The following is a 22262-nucleotide window of genomic DNA, read 5'->3' on the forward strand; positions in this document are numbered from 1 at the left end:
TAAAATCAGTGCTTGCAGTGGGTGGGTGTTGATTGATCCCTGTTCCAGCTAAGGGACCTACATCTTTTCTTTGCCTGTGGTGGAGATTGTTACGCAGTGGGTCAGGCTTGCCTTCGGGCAAAGAACTCAAGATACAACTTTGAAACATGTTCTGAAATGGACTTAGATTGTAAAGATCATCATTTGTCAAAAAGTGTGTAAATTATTATATAAATTTAATTGCAAAGCATTGATCAACATTAAGCAATCATTCTTTCAAATTTCTCAAATTCCTATTCTGCTTTGAAAAAAATGGAAAGAAATGTATAAAACAAATTACAGGAATTCTCTTCAGATAGTTTGTAAACAGTGTTTATTTTGTATAAAATGTATGCTTATAGTTAATCTTAATATAATACACACAGTATCTACAATATTAACACTATAGAAAAATCATTTTAAACACATTTCTGTAAAATACCAATACCTTCTAATAGGGCTACAAGCCACAGTAATAATTTACATCACCCTGCTATTACTTCTAGTCACCGATTTCTTTTCCCCCAACAGTTCCCATGGCTAGAGTATGATCATTCTTTGAGTCTGATTCTAGTTTTGAAAAGAGGCAGGAGTCGAACTCAGAAAATACAGATCTGATTTTCTTTTTCAAGCAGAAATTCTAACTCCAAGATTATTTCCATCTAAACTCAGACTAGTGTTCACATATATAAAAGAAATGTGAAGAATTCATCCGGCTTTTTAGGCTTAAGAAAAGACGATATAATTATCAGTTTTAGCAAGAAATTACAAAAATACATTCTTAATTTTCATTTACATCTATTATCAGGAACAAAAAAGCTTTATCTTATTAAAATAGTGCATTTTTCAAGGCAGTACAGCTACAAAATTACTTTACAATAACTCCACACAATTGCGCACAATACATAGACTTAGAACTCATTCTGGTGTAGTAAGATGTTGTAGCTTCTTGATATTGTTTTATAACTTTGGTTTTCTTGCAGAACACCCTCAAGACTGACTGCATTCACCTGTGATTAAAACAAAACAATTTTTGTTTACAGCCTTTGAAGTGAAAATGTGAAGAGAGTGTTTCATTATCTTAATAATGAAATGCCTTTGAACAGGTAGAGTCTGTTTGCCAGTGAAGTATTACTTAAATCTTACAGTAGGTACTAAAAGTGGCAAAGAGCTCTATTCTCTGGTTAACCTTTACCCCAACAGATGCAGAAATCAAAAAAATAAATTCAAGATAGCCACAAAATGACCTGAGAACCTGTCAGCTGAAAAATTTCAGTATTACATTTGTTATTATCAACACAAGTTTAAAAGAATTCTATGATTTCCATAACTTATCTTCCTAAAATTATGTACCTTTTCCCTCTGATATACTCCAATATATCACAGTAACTGACATATTATCAAAATAATAAAGCCATTTGGAAAACTGAATCTACCATGGAACATAATGCTGGACATGTTTTCCACTAAGACTTTTGTCATACTTTTAATTTCAGCTGTTAGTGAATTCTTGTTCACTAAGTACAGTTAATGTAAAGGATTCCAATTAGGCAGTGTTAAGTTCAGCCAGGAGACTATGTTTACTCTGGCCTTGTAAAGACAGTGATCATAGGTCTAGAAACAACAGGACTGAGTCAAATTATTGCAAGTTATTCTTCTTAAAACTGAAGCTCAGCAATTGGATAATTTATTAAATGTGAGAGTGATAGACAGGGTGTTAAATAGACATTTCAAAACTAAGGCTGCCCTTGAACTCAAAATCCATTCTGCAGCAAATTATTTTGTACATGACATTACAAGTAACAGAATTGGTTATTATGATGAAAATCAATCCATATCCATAAACACAAACATGATAGGTAACACTAGATCATCAAATATTTCTATTTGCCAACATGGACATAGGCAGGCAGTAGATGCTGATGCTTAGTAACACTATCAATATTTACTTAACATTTTGAAAATTGTGAAAAAAGATACAGCAGGCATAAAAAGGGATCTTGGCGTCACAAAGCCACAGATCATTTAGGAAGTTTAAAACCCATGTAAACAAAGTCACAAGAAATGGATGCCTTAGTATTACATCCAGAGTCATATTACATAAAACACAAAACACAAGGGAATAATGTCATACTTTTATAGAACCTTGTTTGGGACACATACTGAACACTATACAAATTTGGGCAGTTTATTATAGTAAGAATATATAGGCAATGCAGAAAAATAGTATAAGTTTATTTATACTTATATCAGGGATAAGGCTCTACAATTACAATGTGATGCTTACTTAGGATTTCTGTTCACTGGGGTTGTAGGATGTTTTCAAGAAGATAAATAATAGGAAGGGTTTTAAGAAACCACAATGGGCTACAATCCATTCATAGGCAAGACGTGCAAATTTAAAAATAGCAGATCCTAACATGTCTCAAATTATTGCTGAATCAAATTTTTTAGAATTAATTTGATAGTTACATGAAACAGAATAATATTAAAGGGCACATACAGCAAACAGGAGAGCATGATTGGATGAGAACGCTCAGAAAAATATCAATTAAATGGGGTCTTTTTCTTTGTTTGACGTTCTAAGCTTGGTGATACAGAAACAATTATTTGGATTTTATGATCACCACGATCCCTGCCTCATGACTTAAATGTCAATAGCTGTCATGCAGAAATCGGATGCTGGCAGCAGCATTGTTTTGGAGGGGGGAATTCCTCACTTATCTTCACAGAAAGTCCTACACCAGACAGTTACTGGCCAATTCGATGGGAGCAGTGGTCACTGTCGGGCCAATAGGCAGAATTACTATTCGGAGTTGTCCAGTCTGTGGATCAGTTGTCTCTGAGCCTTCCAACCTGTTCTGGCATTGGAGTTTCTCCCTCCTACTTTATTTATATTGATCCTGATATCCCCAATTGGATCTAGAGGTCTGATTGAAATATTCATCAAACTGACATTTTATATTTTTCAAAACATATGCTTAAAAAATCATTTCTTCTTAGCAGCTGAGGTGCATTTGATTTTGGTCATTCTTTCCTTGCTATGCTGTTTAGTGATATTATTGACACAGTGGATGTGCACTTAAGAACATCTCCACAAAAATAAAGTGCCTAGCTTGGTCCTGGCTTCAAATCAGTGCTAATTCAGAGGCATACTAAAATAACAGCTTGCATTGATACAATGCCTTAAAATGCAACAAAATAACTCTTATCTTTTACAAAAGCATTATAAAGTGTTAAATAACTTTGTACAAGACTACGCCGGCATAAATGGTCTAAACCTTTGCCAAAGAGGTAGATTTCAGAAAGCATTAGCGAGGGGCATTTTGGAACAGGAAATGGATGCAGAGGTGGAGAGGTTTCAGTAGAAAATTACAGAACCTAGAATCGAGGCAGCTGTCAACACAGCCACCAACAGTGCAACAATTAAAATTTGGGATGCTGAGGAGGCTAGAATTCTGAGTGCAATTATTGAGGTTTGAAATACAGTGGACCTATAACCCAGTGGCCTAGAAGAACACAAGCAAGTTTCAAGAGTAGGTGATTAAACAGGCCTCAATATCAGTGATTGTTATGGAAATTGTTTTACTTCATCTTGCTTTAGAGGGTTTATACTTCGAAGGCTTCCTTGAAATCACATGATTCACGATAACTGCTTGCTTTCTTGTGAAACCTGCTCGGGCTGTTCTGCATTGGCGCTTGTTTATCTGGTTCAGCTGACAAAAGCCTATCAAGACGAAGTAGATTTGAAAGAAGGAAAGACAAAGAATGCTGGAGAGACTTAGCAGATCTGGCAGCATCTATGGAGAGAGAAACAGAGTTAACTTTTTGAAGGCCAAGCAGCGTCAGAGGAACAGGAAAGCTGACATTTCGGGCCTAGAACCCCTCTTCGTTTTTTTCTGAAGGGTCTCGGCCCAAAACGTCAGCTTTCCTGCTCCTCTGACGCTGCTTGGCCTACTGTGTTCATCCAGCTCTACACCTTGTTATCTCAGATTCTCCAGCATGTGCAGTTCCTACTTTGTCTTAACTTTTTGAATTTGGGGGCGACTCTTCATCAGAGCTAAAACATGGTTGAAAAATAAGTTTTTGTATACTTTTGACAGAGGTAGAGCCCCAGTACAAAGGACAAAAGGGGTAGTTAATAATGGGAAATAATGAAAATGGATGTAAATTAACATGTGAAAGGGAGAGAATTGTTCCTCTCTTCTAAATGCAACATAAACAAGGCACAAATTAAACAAGGTGGTGATGGGAGGAGGGGGGTGGAAGGGATGAGTTACCTCAACCCTCATCCTGCTTCCTGCAAGGATTCCATTCCATTCTGAGTTTCTCCACCTTATCTGTTCTAATGACACTACCTCCCATCGGGCTACCTCTTTTCAACTGCATCACGTCCAAGGACTCTACCCTAGTGGTTGACAGAGCTTCAACCTTGCCCTGACCTATTTCTTGCACTTCTGTCGTGACCCCTTCACCTCATTCCAGAATGACAGGATTCTCCTTTCTCTTACTTTTCACTGCAATAGTCTCCACGCTGAAATGATCATCCTCCAACATTTCCTGCACCTTCAGCAGGCTGCCACGACGAAACACCTCCTTCTCTCCCATTATCAGGCTTCTGCATTTCCACCATGACACCCTCGTCCAGTCCTTCAACATTCTAATGCTTTCTCACTCCTCATGGCACTTGATTTGCCTGCTCCCTCCTCACTGTCCTTGGACATAAACACACTTTCCAGATGAAGCAGTGTTTTAATTTCATCCTAGTCCACTGCATTCACTGCCTACAATGCAGTCTCCTTTAAACGGTTGCAACTAAAAGAAAACTAGGTAAATGCTTGTGATCAGAGATAATGGGAACTGCAGATGCTGGAGAATCCAAGAAAACCAAGTGTGAAGCTGGATGAACACAGCAGGCCAAGCAGCATCTCAGGAGCACAAAAGCTGACGTTTCGGGCCTAGACCCTTCATCAGAGAGGGGGATGGGGAGAGGGTTCTGGAATAAATAGGGAGAGAGGAGGAGGTGGACCGAAGATGGAGAGAAAAGAAAATAGGTGGAGAGGAGAGTATAGGTGGGGAGGTAGGGAGGGGATAGGTCAGTCCAGGGAAGACGGACAGGTCAAGGAGGCAGGGTGCGGTTAGTAGGTAGGAAATGGAGGTGCGGCTTGAGGTGGGAGGAAGGGATAGGTGAGAGGAAGAACTGGTTAGGGAGGCGGGGACAATGTTGGGCTGGTTTTGGGACGCAGTGGGGGAAGGGGAGATTTTGAAGCTTGTGAAGTCCACATTGATACCATTGGGCTGCAGGGTTCCCAAGCGGAATAGGAGTTGCTGTACCTTGTTCCCCCACTGCATCCCAAAATCAGCCCAGCTTGTCCCCGCCTCCCTAGCCTGTTCTTTCTCTCACCTATCCCTTCCTCCCAACTCAAGCCGCACCTCCATTTCCTACCTACTAACCTCATCCCGCCTCTTTGACCTGTCCGTCTTCCCTGGACTGACCTATCCCCTCCCTAACTCCCCACCTATACTCTCCTCTCCACCTATCTTCTTTTCTCTCCATCTTTGGTCCGCCTCCCCCTCTCTCCCTATTTATTCCAGAACCCTCTCCCCATCCCCTCTCTGATGAAGGGTCTAGGCCCAAAACGTCAGCTTTTGTGCTCCTGAGATGCTGTTTGGCCTGCTGTGTTCATCCAGCTTCACACTTGGTTATCTAAGTAAATGCTTTACGGAACATCTAAGCTAGGTCCATAGGAATGACTAGACATGATGCTGATCTCTCAGTTCCTATAACCCACCTTGCTCTTACGCTAACTCTTCTGTCCTGAGCCTGAATATTCCATGCTCCAAGGAATCACAACATAAGCTCAAGGAACAGCTTCATGTTCCACTTGGGCACCTGATGCCCATGATGTCTCAAAATTGCATTTAACAAATTCAGAAACTGACTACATCATGTATGTTTTCCATTTTCTCCTCCCCTGCATTGACCAGAAATTCAGAAAACCACAAGGAACAGTTGATGTAAATAGCATGGATGTTTTAATGTTCCGTTCATAATGAAGATAGGGAAAGGGCACATCGATTGGGTAATATGAAATAAAGGGAGAGGCTTGTGGGAGCACAAAGGTTAATGGTTTAAACTAAGACTTTATGCATTTTTTTAAAAAACACTATACTTCAGCTAAACTAACATTGCACTTCAAAAATGTTGATCTGTTTCAAGTGATGTTTGGTTTCTAAATAAAAATGTAAGAAAAGCATTGAATTTTTCAACTAACACTTCCACTGACTAGGGAAAATTCAACTAATGTAATAAACATGAATGTTATTAAGGCTCGTCACGTGCCACTGTGTTGATTGATGCTAGGAGTGAGCTCTCTCATTCTTTTGAAAGAAGTTGTAGAAAATGTAAAATACATATCTTTATGCTAATTCATTACAGTTAGAATATTATAACCACCACTGTGCAAACGAAGTACTCAATTTGCAAGATAACAAAGTGTAGAGATGAATGAACACAGCAGGCCAAGCACCATCTTAGGAGCAGAAAAGCTGATGTTTCGGGCCTAGTCCCTTCATCAGAAATGGGGCAGACGCTTCGGCCATCTGCAATCCGACCCCACGACCAAAGACATTTTTTCCTCCCCACCCGTCTACTTTCCAGAGGAACCGCCATTTCCGTGACTCCCAGGTCTGCTCCACACTCCCCTCCAACCTCACCACACCCAGCACTTGCCCCTGCAACCGCAGGAAGTGCAACACCTTCCCCACATCATCTCCCTCACCTCCATCCCAGGGTCCAAGAAGACTTTCCACATCAAGCAGATGTTCACCTCTACATCTGCTGATGTGGTATACTGCATCCGCTGTATTGTTGTGGCCTCCTCTACATCAGGGAAATCAACTGGAGGCTTGGGGACCACTTGGGAGAACACCTACGCTTGGTTTGCAATAAACAATTGCTCCTCCCAGTCACAAACCATTTGTATTTCCCCCTCCCATTCCTTAGATGACATGTCCATCCTGGGCCTCCTGCAGTGCCACAACGATGCCACCCGAAGGTTGCAGGAACAGCAACTCATAGCCCGCTTGGGAACCCTGCAGCCCAATGGTATCAATGCAGATTTGACAAGCTTCAAAATCTCCCCTCCCCCTAATGCATCCCAAAACCAGCCCAGCTCGTCTCTGCTTCCCTAACCTGTTCTTCCTCTCACCTATCCCCTCCTCCCACCTCAAGCTGCACCCCCATTTCCTACCCACTAATCTCATCCCACCCCCTTGACCAGTCCCTTGTCCCCAGACTGACCTATCCCCTCCCCAACTCTCTACATACACTCACCTCTCCTGGCTCCATCACTGCTTCTTTAACTTGTCAGTCTCCTCTCCACCTATTTTCTCCTCTATCCATCTTTGATCCATTTCCCCCTCTCTCCCCATTTATTTCAGAACCCTCTCCACCTCCCCCATTTCTGAAGAAGGTTCCTGAAACTTCAGCTTTTCTGCTCCTGAGATACTGCTTGGCCCACTGTGTTCATCCAGCTCTACACTTTGTTATCTCAAATTCTCCAGCATCTGCAATTCCTATTATCTCTACTCAATTTGCAAGTTTTTTTGTGGAATCTGTCATCTTTATAGCAACAAATGCTTTAATTTGAAATGCTTTTAATTAAATAAAATAGTACATCCTGATAATACAAGTTAGGTGCCATTTAGGTAAGTAGCAGGGAACTTTATTTTCCCCAAAATATTCATTGTATATGTTGGAGCTGCACAGGCTGAAGGTAACATAAAATGGCCAACTGTTGTTTTAGCTAACATAAGATGGCTGAAGAGAATAGTTAGTTGAATGCAGCAGTTTCCATACTCAGAATTGTGGCCTTTGTGCATATGGCAATACCATAAGCAAGTGTCTCATTGAAATCATCAAACATTTCTGATAAGAGAAGTTTGGATGTAGCAAGCTAATTTAAAACTTAGGAAAGGGAGAAGCTACACTAGCATTAATCAAAGAAAGTAAGAACTGCCGATGCTGGACTCAGAGATAACACAGTGAGGAGCTGGAGGAACACAGCAGTCCAGGCAGCAGAGGAAAGCTGATGTTTTGGGTCGGGACCCTTCTTTCTTCAGAAATGGGAGAAGAGGGAAGAAAGTTCTGAAGTAAATAGAGACAGGTGGGGTGGGGCTGGGGAAGGTAGGTGGGATGGTGATAGATGAATGCAGATAGGGACAGGTGGGAATTGGTCAGTGAGATGGGAGAGAAGACAGACAGGTCAAGATAGGCGGGGATAAGGGGGAAAGTTGGTCATGGGACGAGGTTGGGGTGGGGAAAATTTTAAAACTAGTAAAGTCTACATTGAGGCCATTGAATTGTAGGCTCCCAAGGCAGATCATGAGGTGCTGCTCCTCCAGTTTCCAGGTGGTGTCGTGGTGACACTGGAGGCGGCCCAGGATGCACATGTCACCCAGGGAGTGGGAGGGGGAGTTGAAGTGGCTTGCGACTGGGAAATGTTGTCATTTGTTACAGAACACAGATGCTCCACAAAGCTGTCCCAGAACCTCCGCTTAGTCTCACCAATGCAGAAGCTGCCGCATCAGAAGCAGCGGATGTAGTAGACCACATGAGCTAAAAACTGCAAGAATTACAGATGCTGTAAGTCAGGAACAGAAACAAAGTTGCTGGAGAAGCTCAGGAGGTCTGGCAGCTATGCGATGGAGAATACAGAGTTAGCGTTTCGCGTCCAGTGAGGAAGGTTGAGGAAGGGTCACCAGACCCAAAGAATTAGGGGTTTTTTCCTTCACGGATGCTACCAGACCTGCTGAGCTTCTCCAGCAAGTTTGTTTTTGGACCACATTAGCTGATGTGCAGTTGAACATCTGTCTGATGTGGAAGGTTTTTCTGAGGGTCTTTGGAAGGTTGGGGCGTTGCGGGGGTGGGGGGAGGTAGGGGCAGGAGTAGCACTTCCTGTGGTTGCAGGGAAAGGTGTAGGGCTGGCACGGCTAGTGGGGAGTGTGGATGGACAAGTGAGATGTGGAGAGGGCGGTCCCTACGGAAGACAGATAAGGGTGGGGAGGGGAATATCTCCCTGGTTGTGGGGTCAGATTGCAGGCAGCAGAAGTGCCAGAGAATGATACGTTGAATCCGGAGGTTAGTGGGGTACGTGAGGACAAGGGGGATTCTGTCTTTGTTTCTGTTGCAGGGAGGGGATGTGAGGGTAGATGTGCAGAAAACGCAAGAGATGCAGTCGAGAGCATTTTCAACCACTGAAGTGGGGGGGGCGCGGGTCGGAAATGAAGTTGCGGTCTTTGAAATAAGAGGATATCTGGGAATGGAACGCCTCATCTTGGGAGCAGATGTGGCGGAGGCGAAGGAATTGGGAGTAGGGGATTGCCTTCATGCAGCAAGTTAGGTGAGAAGAGGTGCTGTCCAGGCAGCTGTGGGAGTCGGTGGGCTTGAAACAGATATCAGGTTTGAGGTGCTAACTCCAATAGGGTGGCATAAAATCGTATGCTAAGGTTGTGGATCCTGCGAAGAATGAAAAGCAGAAAAAGTCCTTTGCAGGTCTGGGAGAGGGAGGTTCTGAGCTGGAGTAGGCTTGATTGAAGGGCTAAAAGATGCCGACACATTGCTGAGAGCATGTGCTTGAGGATCCGCAGAGAAAAACATTTTTGGAGGATCTGAATGTTCTGCATGTAGCACTTGTCGCGGTCAGGGCCAAATTGGGATGGTCTGAATGTAGATGATGTCATTAATCAAGACTCTTTATTTAATTATAAGTGCATATCTGTGAACACACATTTTTTACACATAGAATAGATATACAGACAATAATACTAATTTCTTTAGCATACTAAATATTGGGGAATTTAATTAGATTCCCGTAGGCAGTCAACTCGAGGCACAGAGACAGTCTTCATAAGAAGTGTCCTTGAAAAACCTAGGTGAGTGCCTAGTACCAAACACATTAACGTTTGAAATTTAGTAAAGTGTTGACAGGGAAGTCTGATCCTGCCATAATCAGACTTAAGTAATTGCCATCACGTTATATTGATATGTTGGAAATTATATGCGCGACTAAATAACAAATTTAGCTGAATTCCTCTAGGTAAATAGTGCTAGATAGTAGAGAGAAGCCCCCATCTCGTCCGGGGGTGGGGGAAAGGGTGTGAGGATGGTATTGAAGGATAAATGACATAAATGCCAAGGACTGAAGGTCAAATGACAAATGGTATAATCAAAAAGGCGTGGGCAACACGTGACTTTTTCTACCCCCCGTCATCTCTGCAATCCCAGAAGCTCATGTTGCAGTGAATAGATAAGAGTTGGAGATTTTCCTGTTGCAAATAGCAGTGTTTTTTTTAAAAACGGGTTTGGTGGATTTCAAAAATACAGGTCATGATCTAAACTAGTTACCAATAAAACCAACTAATATAAGAGAAATTTAATTACCTACAAGAGTATCAAAACGTAGAACACGTTATCATGCAGAATAATTCAAACAAGACATATTGATGTATTTAAGGGACACTTAGATAAGCATGAGGGAGCAAGGAATACACCAATATTGCAATACCATCAGATTAAAAGGATTGGGAGCAGGCTGATGTGAAAGCTCTGAATTTCTATTGCACACAAATCACAGCTGGAGACAGCACTGGCCCTAACACTGGGGCTAAGGGCCTAAGTTCATGACCAACCTGCTCCAGAGATATGTCATAATAGGTCAGAATAAATTGATTGAAAATATCTATAAATCAGATTTTCTCAGCTGAGTTGCACTGGATGATTAAAGTTCAATCCTGTTCATCCAAAAGCACTTCAATATACAGAACTAATAGTTTTTTTAAAAATCACTAAACTTTTACTGCACTGCATTATTTCAATTACTTAATTACAAAGGTCGGTTAATTTGCCTTTTAAGCACAAAAATAATGACGATAATCTGTGGATACAAAATGGATTTAATGGACTCATTCTCTGAGAGAGGTTATGAAGCCCTATCATGAGTTTTATGGTTGAGATAATGCTATAATTAATAAACAAAGTTATCTCGTTGTATTTAGGAACAAAGCGGACCATTCAGCTTATTGAGCCTTCTTTGCCATTTATGGTCATAGCAGAAGGAACACTTCAATACCTTTTATATACCCTATCCTCTAAACTTTCAGACACTGGTAATCAGGTATATTAAACATATTCAAAAGACTGAGCTTCCGCAGCCTTCTGCAGTGGAGAAATGCAAAGTTTCACAAACCCTTCAGTAAAAAGAATTCTCAACTCAGTCCCAATTTTCAATCAATAAGTGACAACCACTTATTTTTAAGTTGTGGCCCATGATTCTTGACTCCTCAAGACACATCTTACCTGATATCTTATCTACATCTACCTGGTTTATTCCTTTAAGTAGTTTGTAGGTATGTAGAAACTCTAGAGAATATAGGCTCAGTTTCTCAGTTTGTCCAATATCTTTGTGTAGGACAGTGTGGCCATACAAGAACAGATCTAGTGAAACTTCTGTGAAGCTGGATGAACATAGCAGGTCAAGCAGCATCAGAGGTGCAGGAAAGCTGACGTTTCGGGTTTTCACAAGCTTCAAAATCTTCCCTCTCCCTACAACATCCCAGAACTAGCCCAGCTCGTCCCCGCCTCCCTAAACTGTCCTTCCTCCCACCTATCCCCTCCTCCCACCTCTAGCCCCATCTCCTACCTACTAACCTCATCCCGCCCCCTTGACCTGTCCGTACTCCACGGACTGACCTATCTCCTCCCTACCTCCCACCTACACTCCCTTTACTGGCTCCATCTCTGCCTCTTTGACCGGTCTGTCTCCTCTCCACCCATCTTCTCCTTTATCCATCTTCTATCCGCGCCGCCCCCCCCACTATTTATTTCAGAACACCCTTCCCCTCCCCCATTTCTGAAGTAGGGTCTAGGCCCGAAACGTCAGCCTTCCTGCTCCTCTGCTACTGCTTGGCCTGCTGTATTCATCCAGTTCTACAACTTGTTTTCCCTGTTTCCCCTAACAAACTGGATAACTTATCAATATTTTTGACTATATTCCATCTGTTTGTGTTCTTGACCACTCACTAAGTCTGTCCAAATCCTCCTGAAGCCTCTCACCATTTTTTGACATATAATTCACAAATTTGGAAATATTACATGTTGCCTTTGTTTCTAAACTACTGATATAAACTTCAAATAACTGGAGCTCAAGTACTGATTCCTGCAATACGCCACAAAAGAATATTAACAAATCAAGTGGATTTACAAAACAGTGAGATCATCATTACCATGATTACCATTAGACTAGCTTTTGATTCTAGATTTTACTAAATTCAACTTTCACAATATGCCATAGCAGAATGTGAACCCAAGACCCCTGATCATTTTTCTGGACCTCTGGATATGACATCATTCACTGCACCATTGTCTCTCCCACCTCAACCACATCCCCATCTCCCTCCCCCCAAAACCTTCCTCCTCTCAACCTACACTTCCTGCCCCATGACATTTATTACTAATTCCAATTTTATTCAGCTCCTCATTCGCCTTAGTTATTTTGATCTCTATTTATGGGAGATTTTATACTTTCCTCAAAGCAAACAGAGATCTGTTATTTGTAAGTGAATAACATCCTAAAATCTAAATTCTGTCTCTTACCAAACAGCAAAGAAGCATGAAAAGCAAAGTTCAAAGACAGTAACAGCAAAATTATTTATTAATATCAGAAAGCCTCCTGCATCAAATGCTTTGCCTACATCCTATAATTTCTTTCTTCCATTTCAGTAAGGAAGAACTGTTGTCCCAACAATTATAAATTTATAAAACCATTAATTTTAAATCATTTACAGGACATTCCTCTGTACTTATATTTTTATGATTCTATGGGGATCAACTTTAACTTCAAAAAATAAAATCAATTTGCCACACTTAATTATGTAGACAACACCATTCATGATACACAATGAACATCCCAAGGCATCCCACTGGAGCATTATAGATCAAAGTATGAAATGGAGCCACACAAATTAGGTCAGATGACAAAGTGGGTTATTTTGAAGCAGGAGGAATGCAGGGGAAAAGTGCTTTTCTTTTAAATTCACTTATGTGACATGGGCATTCATTGCCCATTGCTAGTTGCCCTTGAAGATGATAGTGAGCTGCCTCTTGAATTGCTGCAATCTGCACACTGTAGGTTGACCCACAATGCCCTTAGAGTGAATCCAGAATTTTGACCCAGCAACAGTGAAGGATTGGTGACATATTTTCAAGTCAGATGGTGAGTGGCTTGGAGGGATCTTGCAGGTAGTGGGGTTCCCATGTATCTACTGACCTTGTCCTTCTAGATGGAAGGAATCATGGGTCTGGAAGGTGCAGTGTAAGGATCTTTGGTGAATTTCTGCAATGCACCTGGCCACTGCTGCTGGTGGTGACGTACCAAGGATGATATTCCCAGATTATCATCCGAGGAAACCAAACGCACACCTACCAGTAAAGCAGCTATTAAAATCAGGATAATCTAAATAAGCCTCCAGAATTAGAAGGGTAAATATCTAGACAGTGTTAGTGTTGGAAGAGATTAACGATGTCAGGGAGGGTGAAACACGGAAAACAAGGATGAGGCTTTCACAACCAAGCCATTGCTTGGTCATAAGCAAATGTAGTAGCAGTTCAGGGTGATTGAGATCTGGACATGATGCATCTTATGAAACTAGCAACAAAGCCTTGGATGCCCCGAAGTTTATAGAGGTTAAACATGGAAGGTTAGCTAAGAGTGTACTGAAATACTTGAGTTACAGGCAACGAATGAGGGTTTAAAGGAGGCAGAAGTGGGGCGACATTAGAGGTAGAAATAGGTGGTTTTAGGGATAAGACCATTAGACGTAGGAGCAGAAATTAGGCCTTTCGGCCTACTGAGTTTGCTCCGCCATTCAATCATGGCTGATAGGTTTCTCAACCCCATTCTCCTGCCTTCTCCCTGTAACCTTTGATCCCTTTAACAGTCAAAAACCTATCTATCTCTGTCTTAGATATACTCAATGACATGGCCTCTACAGCCTTCTGTAGCTATGAATTGCAAAGACTCACTACTCTCTGGCTGAAGCGGTTTCTCCTGATCTCTGTTCTAAAAAGGGTCTTCCCTTTACTCTAAGGCAGTGCCCTTGGGTCCTGGTCTTCACTGTCAACAGAAACATCTTTCCATCGGCCACTCTATTCAGGCCTTGAGTATTCTGTAAGTTTCTATTAGGTACCCCTTCATCTTTCTAAACACCACTGAGTATAGACCTAGAGTCCTCAAACATTCCTAGAAAACAAAGGGTGGAGCTGGATGAACACAGCAGGCCAAGCAGCATCTTAGGACCACAAAAGCTGACATTTCCGGCCTAGACTCTTCGTCAGAAAAGGGGGATGGGGGAGAGGGTTCTGAAATAAATAGGGAGAGAGGGGGAGGCAGTTCGAAGATGGATAGAGGAGAAGATAGGTGGAGAGGAGAGCATAGGTAGGGAGGGGATAGGTCAGTTTGGGGAGGATGGACAGGTCAAGAGAGTGGGATTAGGCTAGTGGGTAGGAAATGGAGGTGTGACTTGAGGTGGGAGGAGGGGAGAGGTGAGAGGAAGAACAGGTTAGGGAGGCGGGGTCAAGCTGGGCTGGTTTTGGGATGCAGTGGGCGGGAGATTTTGAAGCTGGTGAAATCCACATTGATACCATTGGGCTGCAGGGTTCCCAAGCGGAATATGGGTTGCTGTTCCTGCAACCTTCAGGTGGCATCATTGTGGCACTGCAGGAGGCCCGGGATGGACATGTCGTCTAAGGAATGCGAGGGGGAGTTGAAATGGTACGCGACTGAGAGTGCAGTTGTTTATTACGAACCAAGCGTAGGTGTTCTGCAAAGCGGTCCCCAAGTCTCCGCTTGGTTTCAGCAATGTAGAGGTAGCCACAACAGGTACAGTGGATGCAGTATACCACATTGGCAGATGCGCAGGTGAACATCTGCTTGATGTGGAAAGTCATCTTGGGGCCTGGGATGTGGGTTTGTGTTAAGCCTTTCATTCCTGGGATCATTCTCGTGAACGCATCTGGATCCACTCCAGGGCCAGTATATCCTTCCTAAGATGAGGGGCTCAAAATTGCTCACACTACTCTAAATGTGGTCTGACCAGACCCTTGTAAAGGCCCAGAAATCCATCCCTGCTTTTATATTCTAGACATCTCGAAATAAATTCCAACACTTGTTTACCTTCCTGACTACAGACTCAACCTGCAAGTTAACTTTAAGAGAATCCGGGACTAGGCCTCCCAAGTCCCTTTGCACTTCAGATTTCTGAATTTTCTCCACATTTAGAAAATGGTCCATACCTCTATTCTTCCTACCAAAATGCATGACCTTACACTTTCCCACATTTTATTCCATCTGCCATTTCATTGCCCACTGTCTCAACCTGTCAAAATTCTTCTGCAGGCTCCCCACCTCCTCAATACCAACTGTCCCTCACCTGTCTTTGAATCATCTGCAAACTTAGCCAGAGTGCCTCAGTTCCTTCCTCTAGATCCTTAATGTAGAAAGTGGTCCCAACACTGGCTGTTGTCCCAAAAAGGACCCTTTTAACCCTACTCTCCGGCTATCTGGCAGAAAGAAATCTTCTGTCCATGCTAGGATTTTGCCTCTAATGTCGTGGGCCCTTCTTACTCAGCAATCTCCTGTGTGGCATCTTGTCAAAGGCCTTCTGGAAGTCCAGGTAGATTACATTCATTGGTTCTCCTTGGTCTAACCTACTCATTACTTCCTCAAATAATTCTAGCAGATTTGTCACACATGACACCCCCTTGATGAAGCCATGCTGACTTTGCTCTATTTAACCATGCACTTCCAAGCATCCAGAAATCGCACCCTTTACAATGGACTCCAAAATCTTACCAACAACTGCAATCAGGCTAATGAGCCTGTGATTGTCCGTCTTTTGCCTTACTCCTTTCTTAAGCTGGAGGTGTGTGTTGTGTGTGTTACATTAGCGATTTTCCAGTCCTCTGGGCTCCTCTGACTCCAGCAATTTCTGAAAGATCACCACTAATGCCTCCACTATCTGTTCAGTTATCTCCTTCAGAACTCCGGGGTGTAATCCAGCTGGGTCCAGGTGATTTATCTACGTTCAGAAATTTTAGTTTTTCTAGTACCTTCTCTCTGGTAATGGCCAGCATACTCACCACTGCCCTAACCCCACTCTGACGCTCTTGAATTTTTAGGACGTTAGTCGTGTCTTCCACCATGAAGACTGACGCAAAGTACTTGTTCAGTTCCTCTGCCATTTCTTTGTTCCCCATTATTACTTCTCCAGCATCATTTTCCAGTGGCCTAATGTCCACTTTTGCCTCTCTTTTGCCCTTTATATTCCTAAAGAGACTCTCACAATCTTCTTTTATATTACTGGCTAGCTTAGCCTCATATATAATCTTCTCCCTCCTTATTTCTTTTTTCAGTCGTCCTCTGTTGGTCGCTGAAGGCTTCCCAATCCCCTGGCTTTCCACTGCCCTTGGCCACATCATATGCTTTCTCTTTTGCTTTTACGCTATCTCTGCCATGATTGCCTTGTCTTTCCTTTACAATGTTCTTTTTCCTAGGAATGAACTTTTGCTGTGTCTCCTGAATTACTCCCAGAAACACCTGGCATATCTGTTCCAGCTTCTTTCTAGGCTCCTCTCCCAGAGAATTCTGGGCAGCTTTTCCCTCATGCCTCTGTAGTTGCTTTTATTCAACTATGATACCATTACATCTGATTTCAGGTTCTCCCCCTTAAATTGCTGAGTAAATTCTATCATATTATGGTCACTAAGGGTTCCTTCACTTTAAGATCCTTTATCAAGTCTGTCTCATTGCATATCACTAAATTGAGAATTACCTTTTCCCTAGTGGGCTCCACAACAAGCTGCTCCAAAAAGCCATCTCGTGGCCAATTCCCTTTTCTTGTGATCTACTTTCCTTGCATGAATGGAATGTTCATAGGAAAGAGACTGCAATTTTCAATTTCTAATCATTCAATTGGAGCACTCAGTTATTCAATCAAGTGAAGTGAACAAGCCTACTTGAACAGTCAGTGTTTCCTATTATTAGTAAATTACCACAATTTCACTAACCTACTTCGCAAGCAATTCCATAATGCTAAAGTGCCAAAATGGAGTTTTCAACTGAATATATTAAAACACTGATGTTTGATTAATTCATTTGTGTCAAAGCTGCTTTTCATTTCTTGATGTGCAATTTTATATACACCTAAGTCTATTTCTTTTCCCATTAATTAGCATCTTTATGATGTTTAAAATTTTACCGAGGCATACCTATAATAAAAAGAATTCTGAACAAGAGTAATATAGGCCTGGAAAAGTTAACTTTCTCTCTCCACTGAAGGGTGCCAGACCGACTGTATTTCTCCAGCATTTTCTACATTTTATTTTCATCTTTTATTTCAGGTTTCCAGAATATGTAATATTTTGCTTTTATAAGATTAACTAATTTCCAAGCTTCACAGATTGGATTTTGTTTAACAGAATACATTTTCAGTTACTCACCTTCTTGACTGATGTACATCAAATAACGCGTCATCCTCATCATCATCTTCCTGATCTAAAGGGCGCATTTCCATATTTTCGAGGTTTGTATTCAGTATACCATACTTCCGGTTCTTTCTGTGAATCCTTCTTACCCTAGATCAGAATTATGAGTTATTATAATCATCTCATGCAGATAATAAGATACCAGCAGTTAATTTTAGCAACTCTGCTCATTTTTGATGGATGACATAACACAAGGTATTCATTCGTAATAGTTGGAAATGTGACTGTTCAACTCCGCAGAATATTTGCAAGTTCAGAACATTCAGAACAAGTGCAGAACATTTGGTTGGGGGCGGTGGGGGAAAGAAGAGAGGTGGAAATGATCTCATTGTTACCAATTTAACTCACAGGAGTATCTGCCCATTACTGTCTCGGTCACCGTGACCAACACAGAGAGCTTGGAACAGTTGCCAGAACTGTTCAATAGCAATATTACTTATATTCAGTAAAACGATATTCAGAACAGATTAAGATCTTAAAACTTGGCAACTGTGAGCAACTTTGGATCAAAAAGCAGTAGCACACCTAGCATACCAAATTCCATAATTTCACAGAATACCTCCCACTCTATTATCATCAAGCTATAAACCCTGTCTCAATGAGTCTGCAGTAAAATAAGCCAGCACAGGACGAATATACCTGTCAAAGTAGCTGACACTTTGGTGAAGATACAACACAGGATTGCATGCCAGCAGCATATTTAAACCAATGGATCTGATCAAAGCTCTGAAAATCTGTCAAATTGTGATGAATGATTGTGAGCAATAAAACGACTAACTGGATGAGGAGGTTTCATGAATATCTCCATTTTGAGTTACAACAGAGGTTAGCAAACAAGTGGAAAAGACCAGGCTGAACATTTGCAACTATTTTTAAACAGAACTATAAAGTGGATCTGTTTCCTCAAGATGTCCTCACCATCATTATGCCATTCTCCAGATAATAGAATTCACTTCACATGATATCAAGAGCCAGCTAAGCACATTGAATAGAAGGAAAGGTTATGGACCCCCAACAACATTCTGACTCGTAACTGTGTTGCAACTAAACTAGTCCAGTATAGTTACAATGGCGGCATCCATGTAACAAAACAAAAAAATTCCAGTTAAGTCATGTCTACAAGATGGACGAATCTAACCTTATAATTAGTGGACCATCAACTGAATAGCATTTTTAATAGTGCCATCAAAAAGCACTTACTCAGCAAATACCTATATTCAGATGCTCAGCTTGGGTTCCACCAGGATCACTGAGTGCCACATTTAATTGCAGCTTTGTCCAAACACTAACGTCAAGGCAACATCTGACAAACTGTGACAAAGAGCCCCAGTTTTGCATAAGGCAATGGAAAACTCTGGGCTGGCTGGAATACAAACAGCCAGAGGCAAACTTCTTACACCAGGAGATGCTGCAGGAGTTTGTCACGGCAATTCCTGATGTTAAATACCATCCAGCTACTTCATGAATAAACTTCTCTCCATTATAAGGCTTGCAGGCCAAACTTGATTCCAGGCTTGGGTGCCTACATCAGTGGCAGAGCATTCCAAAAACCTTAATGAAGACTTTAAACTTTAAGATCGGGATGTCTGCTTAGCTCTGTACCCAGGATGGTGCCAGAGAATGGCAACTTTGTACATTTTTCATGGCACTCGCGTACTTCCATACTTAGGTATTTGTGACAATAAAATCTAATTCTAATTTTCTCACATTACGTTCAGCCATGTTTTTAGCCATTTGCTTAGTTTGTCCCTTACCCTGTGCAGATTGTGACAACTTGCTTTCCCATCCATTTTTGTGTCATCAGCAAACTTTGCTAAAATATGTTCACTTTGCTCATGCAAATCACTGATGCATGGTAAATAAGTGTGGCCCCACCACGGATCCCTTTGGCAGTTCACTTGTTATAGGTTGCCATTATTTATTAAATTTGCCTCATTACAGAATGAAGTCACTTGGGATTAATGCACTACCTTCTTTAAATGCCCTCATTATCTCCTAATTTATCCCCAATTCTATCGAATAGCTACCCTGAAGGGGCCTGCAGACTACTCCTACCCATGTGTCTTCCCCTTGTTACTTCCTGCCTCCAAACATGTGCAGTCTACATCTTTTGATCCAAAGCCATTTCTTGCTATCATACTTATTCCATCCTGTATTAACAATGTGAACACATCACCCTAACTTTCTACCTGTCCTTTCAAAAAGTCTCACACCCTGAATATTTAGTTCCCAGCTCTGATCTCCTTGTAGCCACATCTCCGTAATGGCTAATAACATCAGTTAACCTATATTTATGCTGTTAATTTGTTTTGAATACTAAACACATTCAAATAACAGGCAGAAAAAACACTAATTTTATCTCTTTACCGTTTGTTCCTCCTTTAATCATATTTATCACTGTCTTCTGTGTCTGTGCACTGTCACTTTCTGTTCCACTCTGGGTATTGTTATCCAAATAGCTGCCCTGTAACACCCATCTTAGATGACTACATTTCTTATACCCGTACTGAAGCCAGTATCACAGGAACTGAAACCCATTCCACACAGACCAATCTTTAAGTCACACATTTAATTGCTTGACATTATGTACCCAACTCCAATTTGCCTGTGACTTTGAGGAGCCAGTCCAGACATTATTACTGATTTGCCAGAAATGTTTGAGCCTCAACGCTTTCACATCTACCATTAAATTTGTAAAGTATGGACGTGTATAGGCTTTTTTAATGTATTACTTAATGAGAGGGTTAATAGCACGATACTAGAAATTATGTATTTGTTTTAGCCCCAGAAAATTTGTTTCCAACTTAAGTTTATAACAATCCCTCAGGACTACAAGTTAGTACTTTCTGGTCAAACTGTCAGCTTTACTTAGAACAGTATTGGGCTGGTGAATGATAATGATTGCTACTCAATTTGACACTAAGTACAAAACTTTCCCTCATTTTCATGCATTCCAAGATTCACAATCACCATATTAGTGATGTCATCATGCATCCTGTCAACATACATGCAATTATATGATGAATATGGTGCACAATTTAAAAACTTCTTCTAAGCTGTTGAGATCATCACTGTTTTTCTTTATTTTTCTCACCTTTGATTTGGAACTTAGTGCCTAATTTGAGAATCAAACTTTGAAAAGCATCTTGTTTTGGAAAGGGCATATTAACTGATGTTTGTTTATGGGAACTGGCCTGGAAAAGATAATTGCAGATTATTTATTGTCCTGAGAAACACTATGAAAGTAGTAACACCAAGTTTGCATTTAGACTTATGAAAGCACTGGAAACTTATACATCCATATCACAAAATTATAATATCTCTATGTTAAGTCATTATCAGAATCTCAAAAGTTGATTCCGTTTTCAAATTGAGTTTAATATAAATTCTGCAAACGTTCACTTGTCAAATTCTTTGTAACCTTTGTTAAAATACAGAAATGTGTTATCCAGAAACTGTGACAATAACTTGGGGCTGACGCTCAGCACACTGCCTTTTTTTCAGCCCCTTGCTTTTTATCTTTAACTTCAATCGTGTTCGAAATAAAAACCAAATATCTCTTAGTTTGGGCTCTAGAGGCTTGAGATCCAGTTCCCCTTTCACCACTTTTAAATTATTAACCATAGCAATCTACGGAAACTTTTTAAAAAAATCTTAAATATAAACAGAATTTAATATTTATTTTTAAATTAGTGGGGCTAAATATTGAAATATTTTCTGGGTCAACCATTTCCCTCAAGAGAAGTAAAATGCTTTGGAAGAAATTTCAGGAACTCTCATGACACGAGAGTCATCTCAGCACAACTGAATTGCTGAGCTCCACACGACCAGAAACAAAAAAGCACAACAAACGTGGATTACCAACAACGAATGTTGCAAATAACAAGTAACCAGATATAACAAATCCTAGTGCAAGAACTGATATAGTCAATAAAAATCAGCCTATTACAACAGACACTTCAGTAGCATCCATCTGGAGTGGCTCAGAATAGTAATATGATGCAAACTGGGCCTAATATCATTCCACTGCACATTTCTACCAAATTGGCCAGATGAGACAGCCTTCTATTTGCGCACAAACTACAGCAAAGCTGTGAGCAGTCGACTGCAGTTAAGGGGCCACTGATTCAAGGCATTATCTTGAAACTGAAATGCCATTTGTACTTCTTAGCTTCAAGTTTTACATCCCAAGTACATTTTCAGGACACTTGCATGAGCAAAGTGCCCATCCTCACACCATTTATTCACATCAACTTAGCAAATCCTCCCCAGAGAAACAGACAAGAGACCCTTCACTTGTTCAACAAACTAGGAACTTCCTCCACTCTACATCACAGGGGAGGTGTCAGTAATTGTCCTTGGTATCAATAATGTGGAGTGCTGGTGTCGAATTGGGGGGGACAAGGTTTAAAAAAAAAATCACAGGACACCAGGTGAGAGTCGAATAGGTTTATTTGAAGACACACAAGACTCTGAAAGCTTATGTCATCAAATAAACCTGCTGTACCTGTCTGGTGATTTTTGAACTTGTTGACATCAAGCACATGTTTGGCTAAATGTGACATCAAGGAGCCCTAGCAAAACTAGAATTAGCAGAAGTCAGGAAAAGCTCTCTGTTTATTGTCTACTTAAATGTTTATTT

At 41.2% G+C, this 22262-nt stretch overlaps 1 protein-coding gene across 1 annotated transcript in view; it reads right to left on the reverse strand.

Annotated features, from left to right (window-relative positions):
* Positions 1 to 335: 335 nt before the first annotated feature.
* LOC125451309 (membrane protein FAM174A-like) overlaps positions 336 to 22262 on the reverse strand; it is a 29838-nt gene continuing 7911 nt past the window's right edge. The window contains exons 2-3 of the mRNA XM_048528293.2: positions 17576 to 17710; positions 336 to 1028 (exon numbers count right to left, since the gene is read on the reverse strand). Of these exons, the coding sequence (XP_048384250.2) occupies positions 1025 to 1028; positions 17576 to 17710 (139 nt within the window). The 3' untranslated portion in view covers positions 336 to 1024. The remainder of the gene's footprint in view (positions 1029 to 17575; positions 17711 to 22262) is intronic.

Source organism: Stegostoma tigrinum, chromosome 3 (genome assembly GCF_030684315.1).
Source record: "Stegostoma tigrinum isolate sSteTig4 chromosome 3, sSteTig4.hap1, whole genome shotgun sequence".
Classification (NCBI taxonomy): Eukaryota; Metazoa; Chordata; class Chondrichthyes; order Orectolobiformes; family Stegostomatidae; genus Stegostoma; species Stegostoma tigrinum.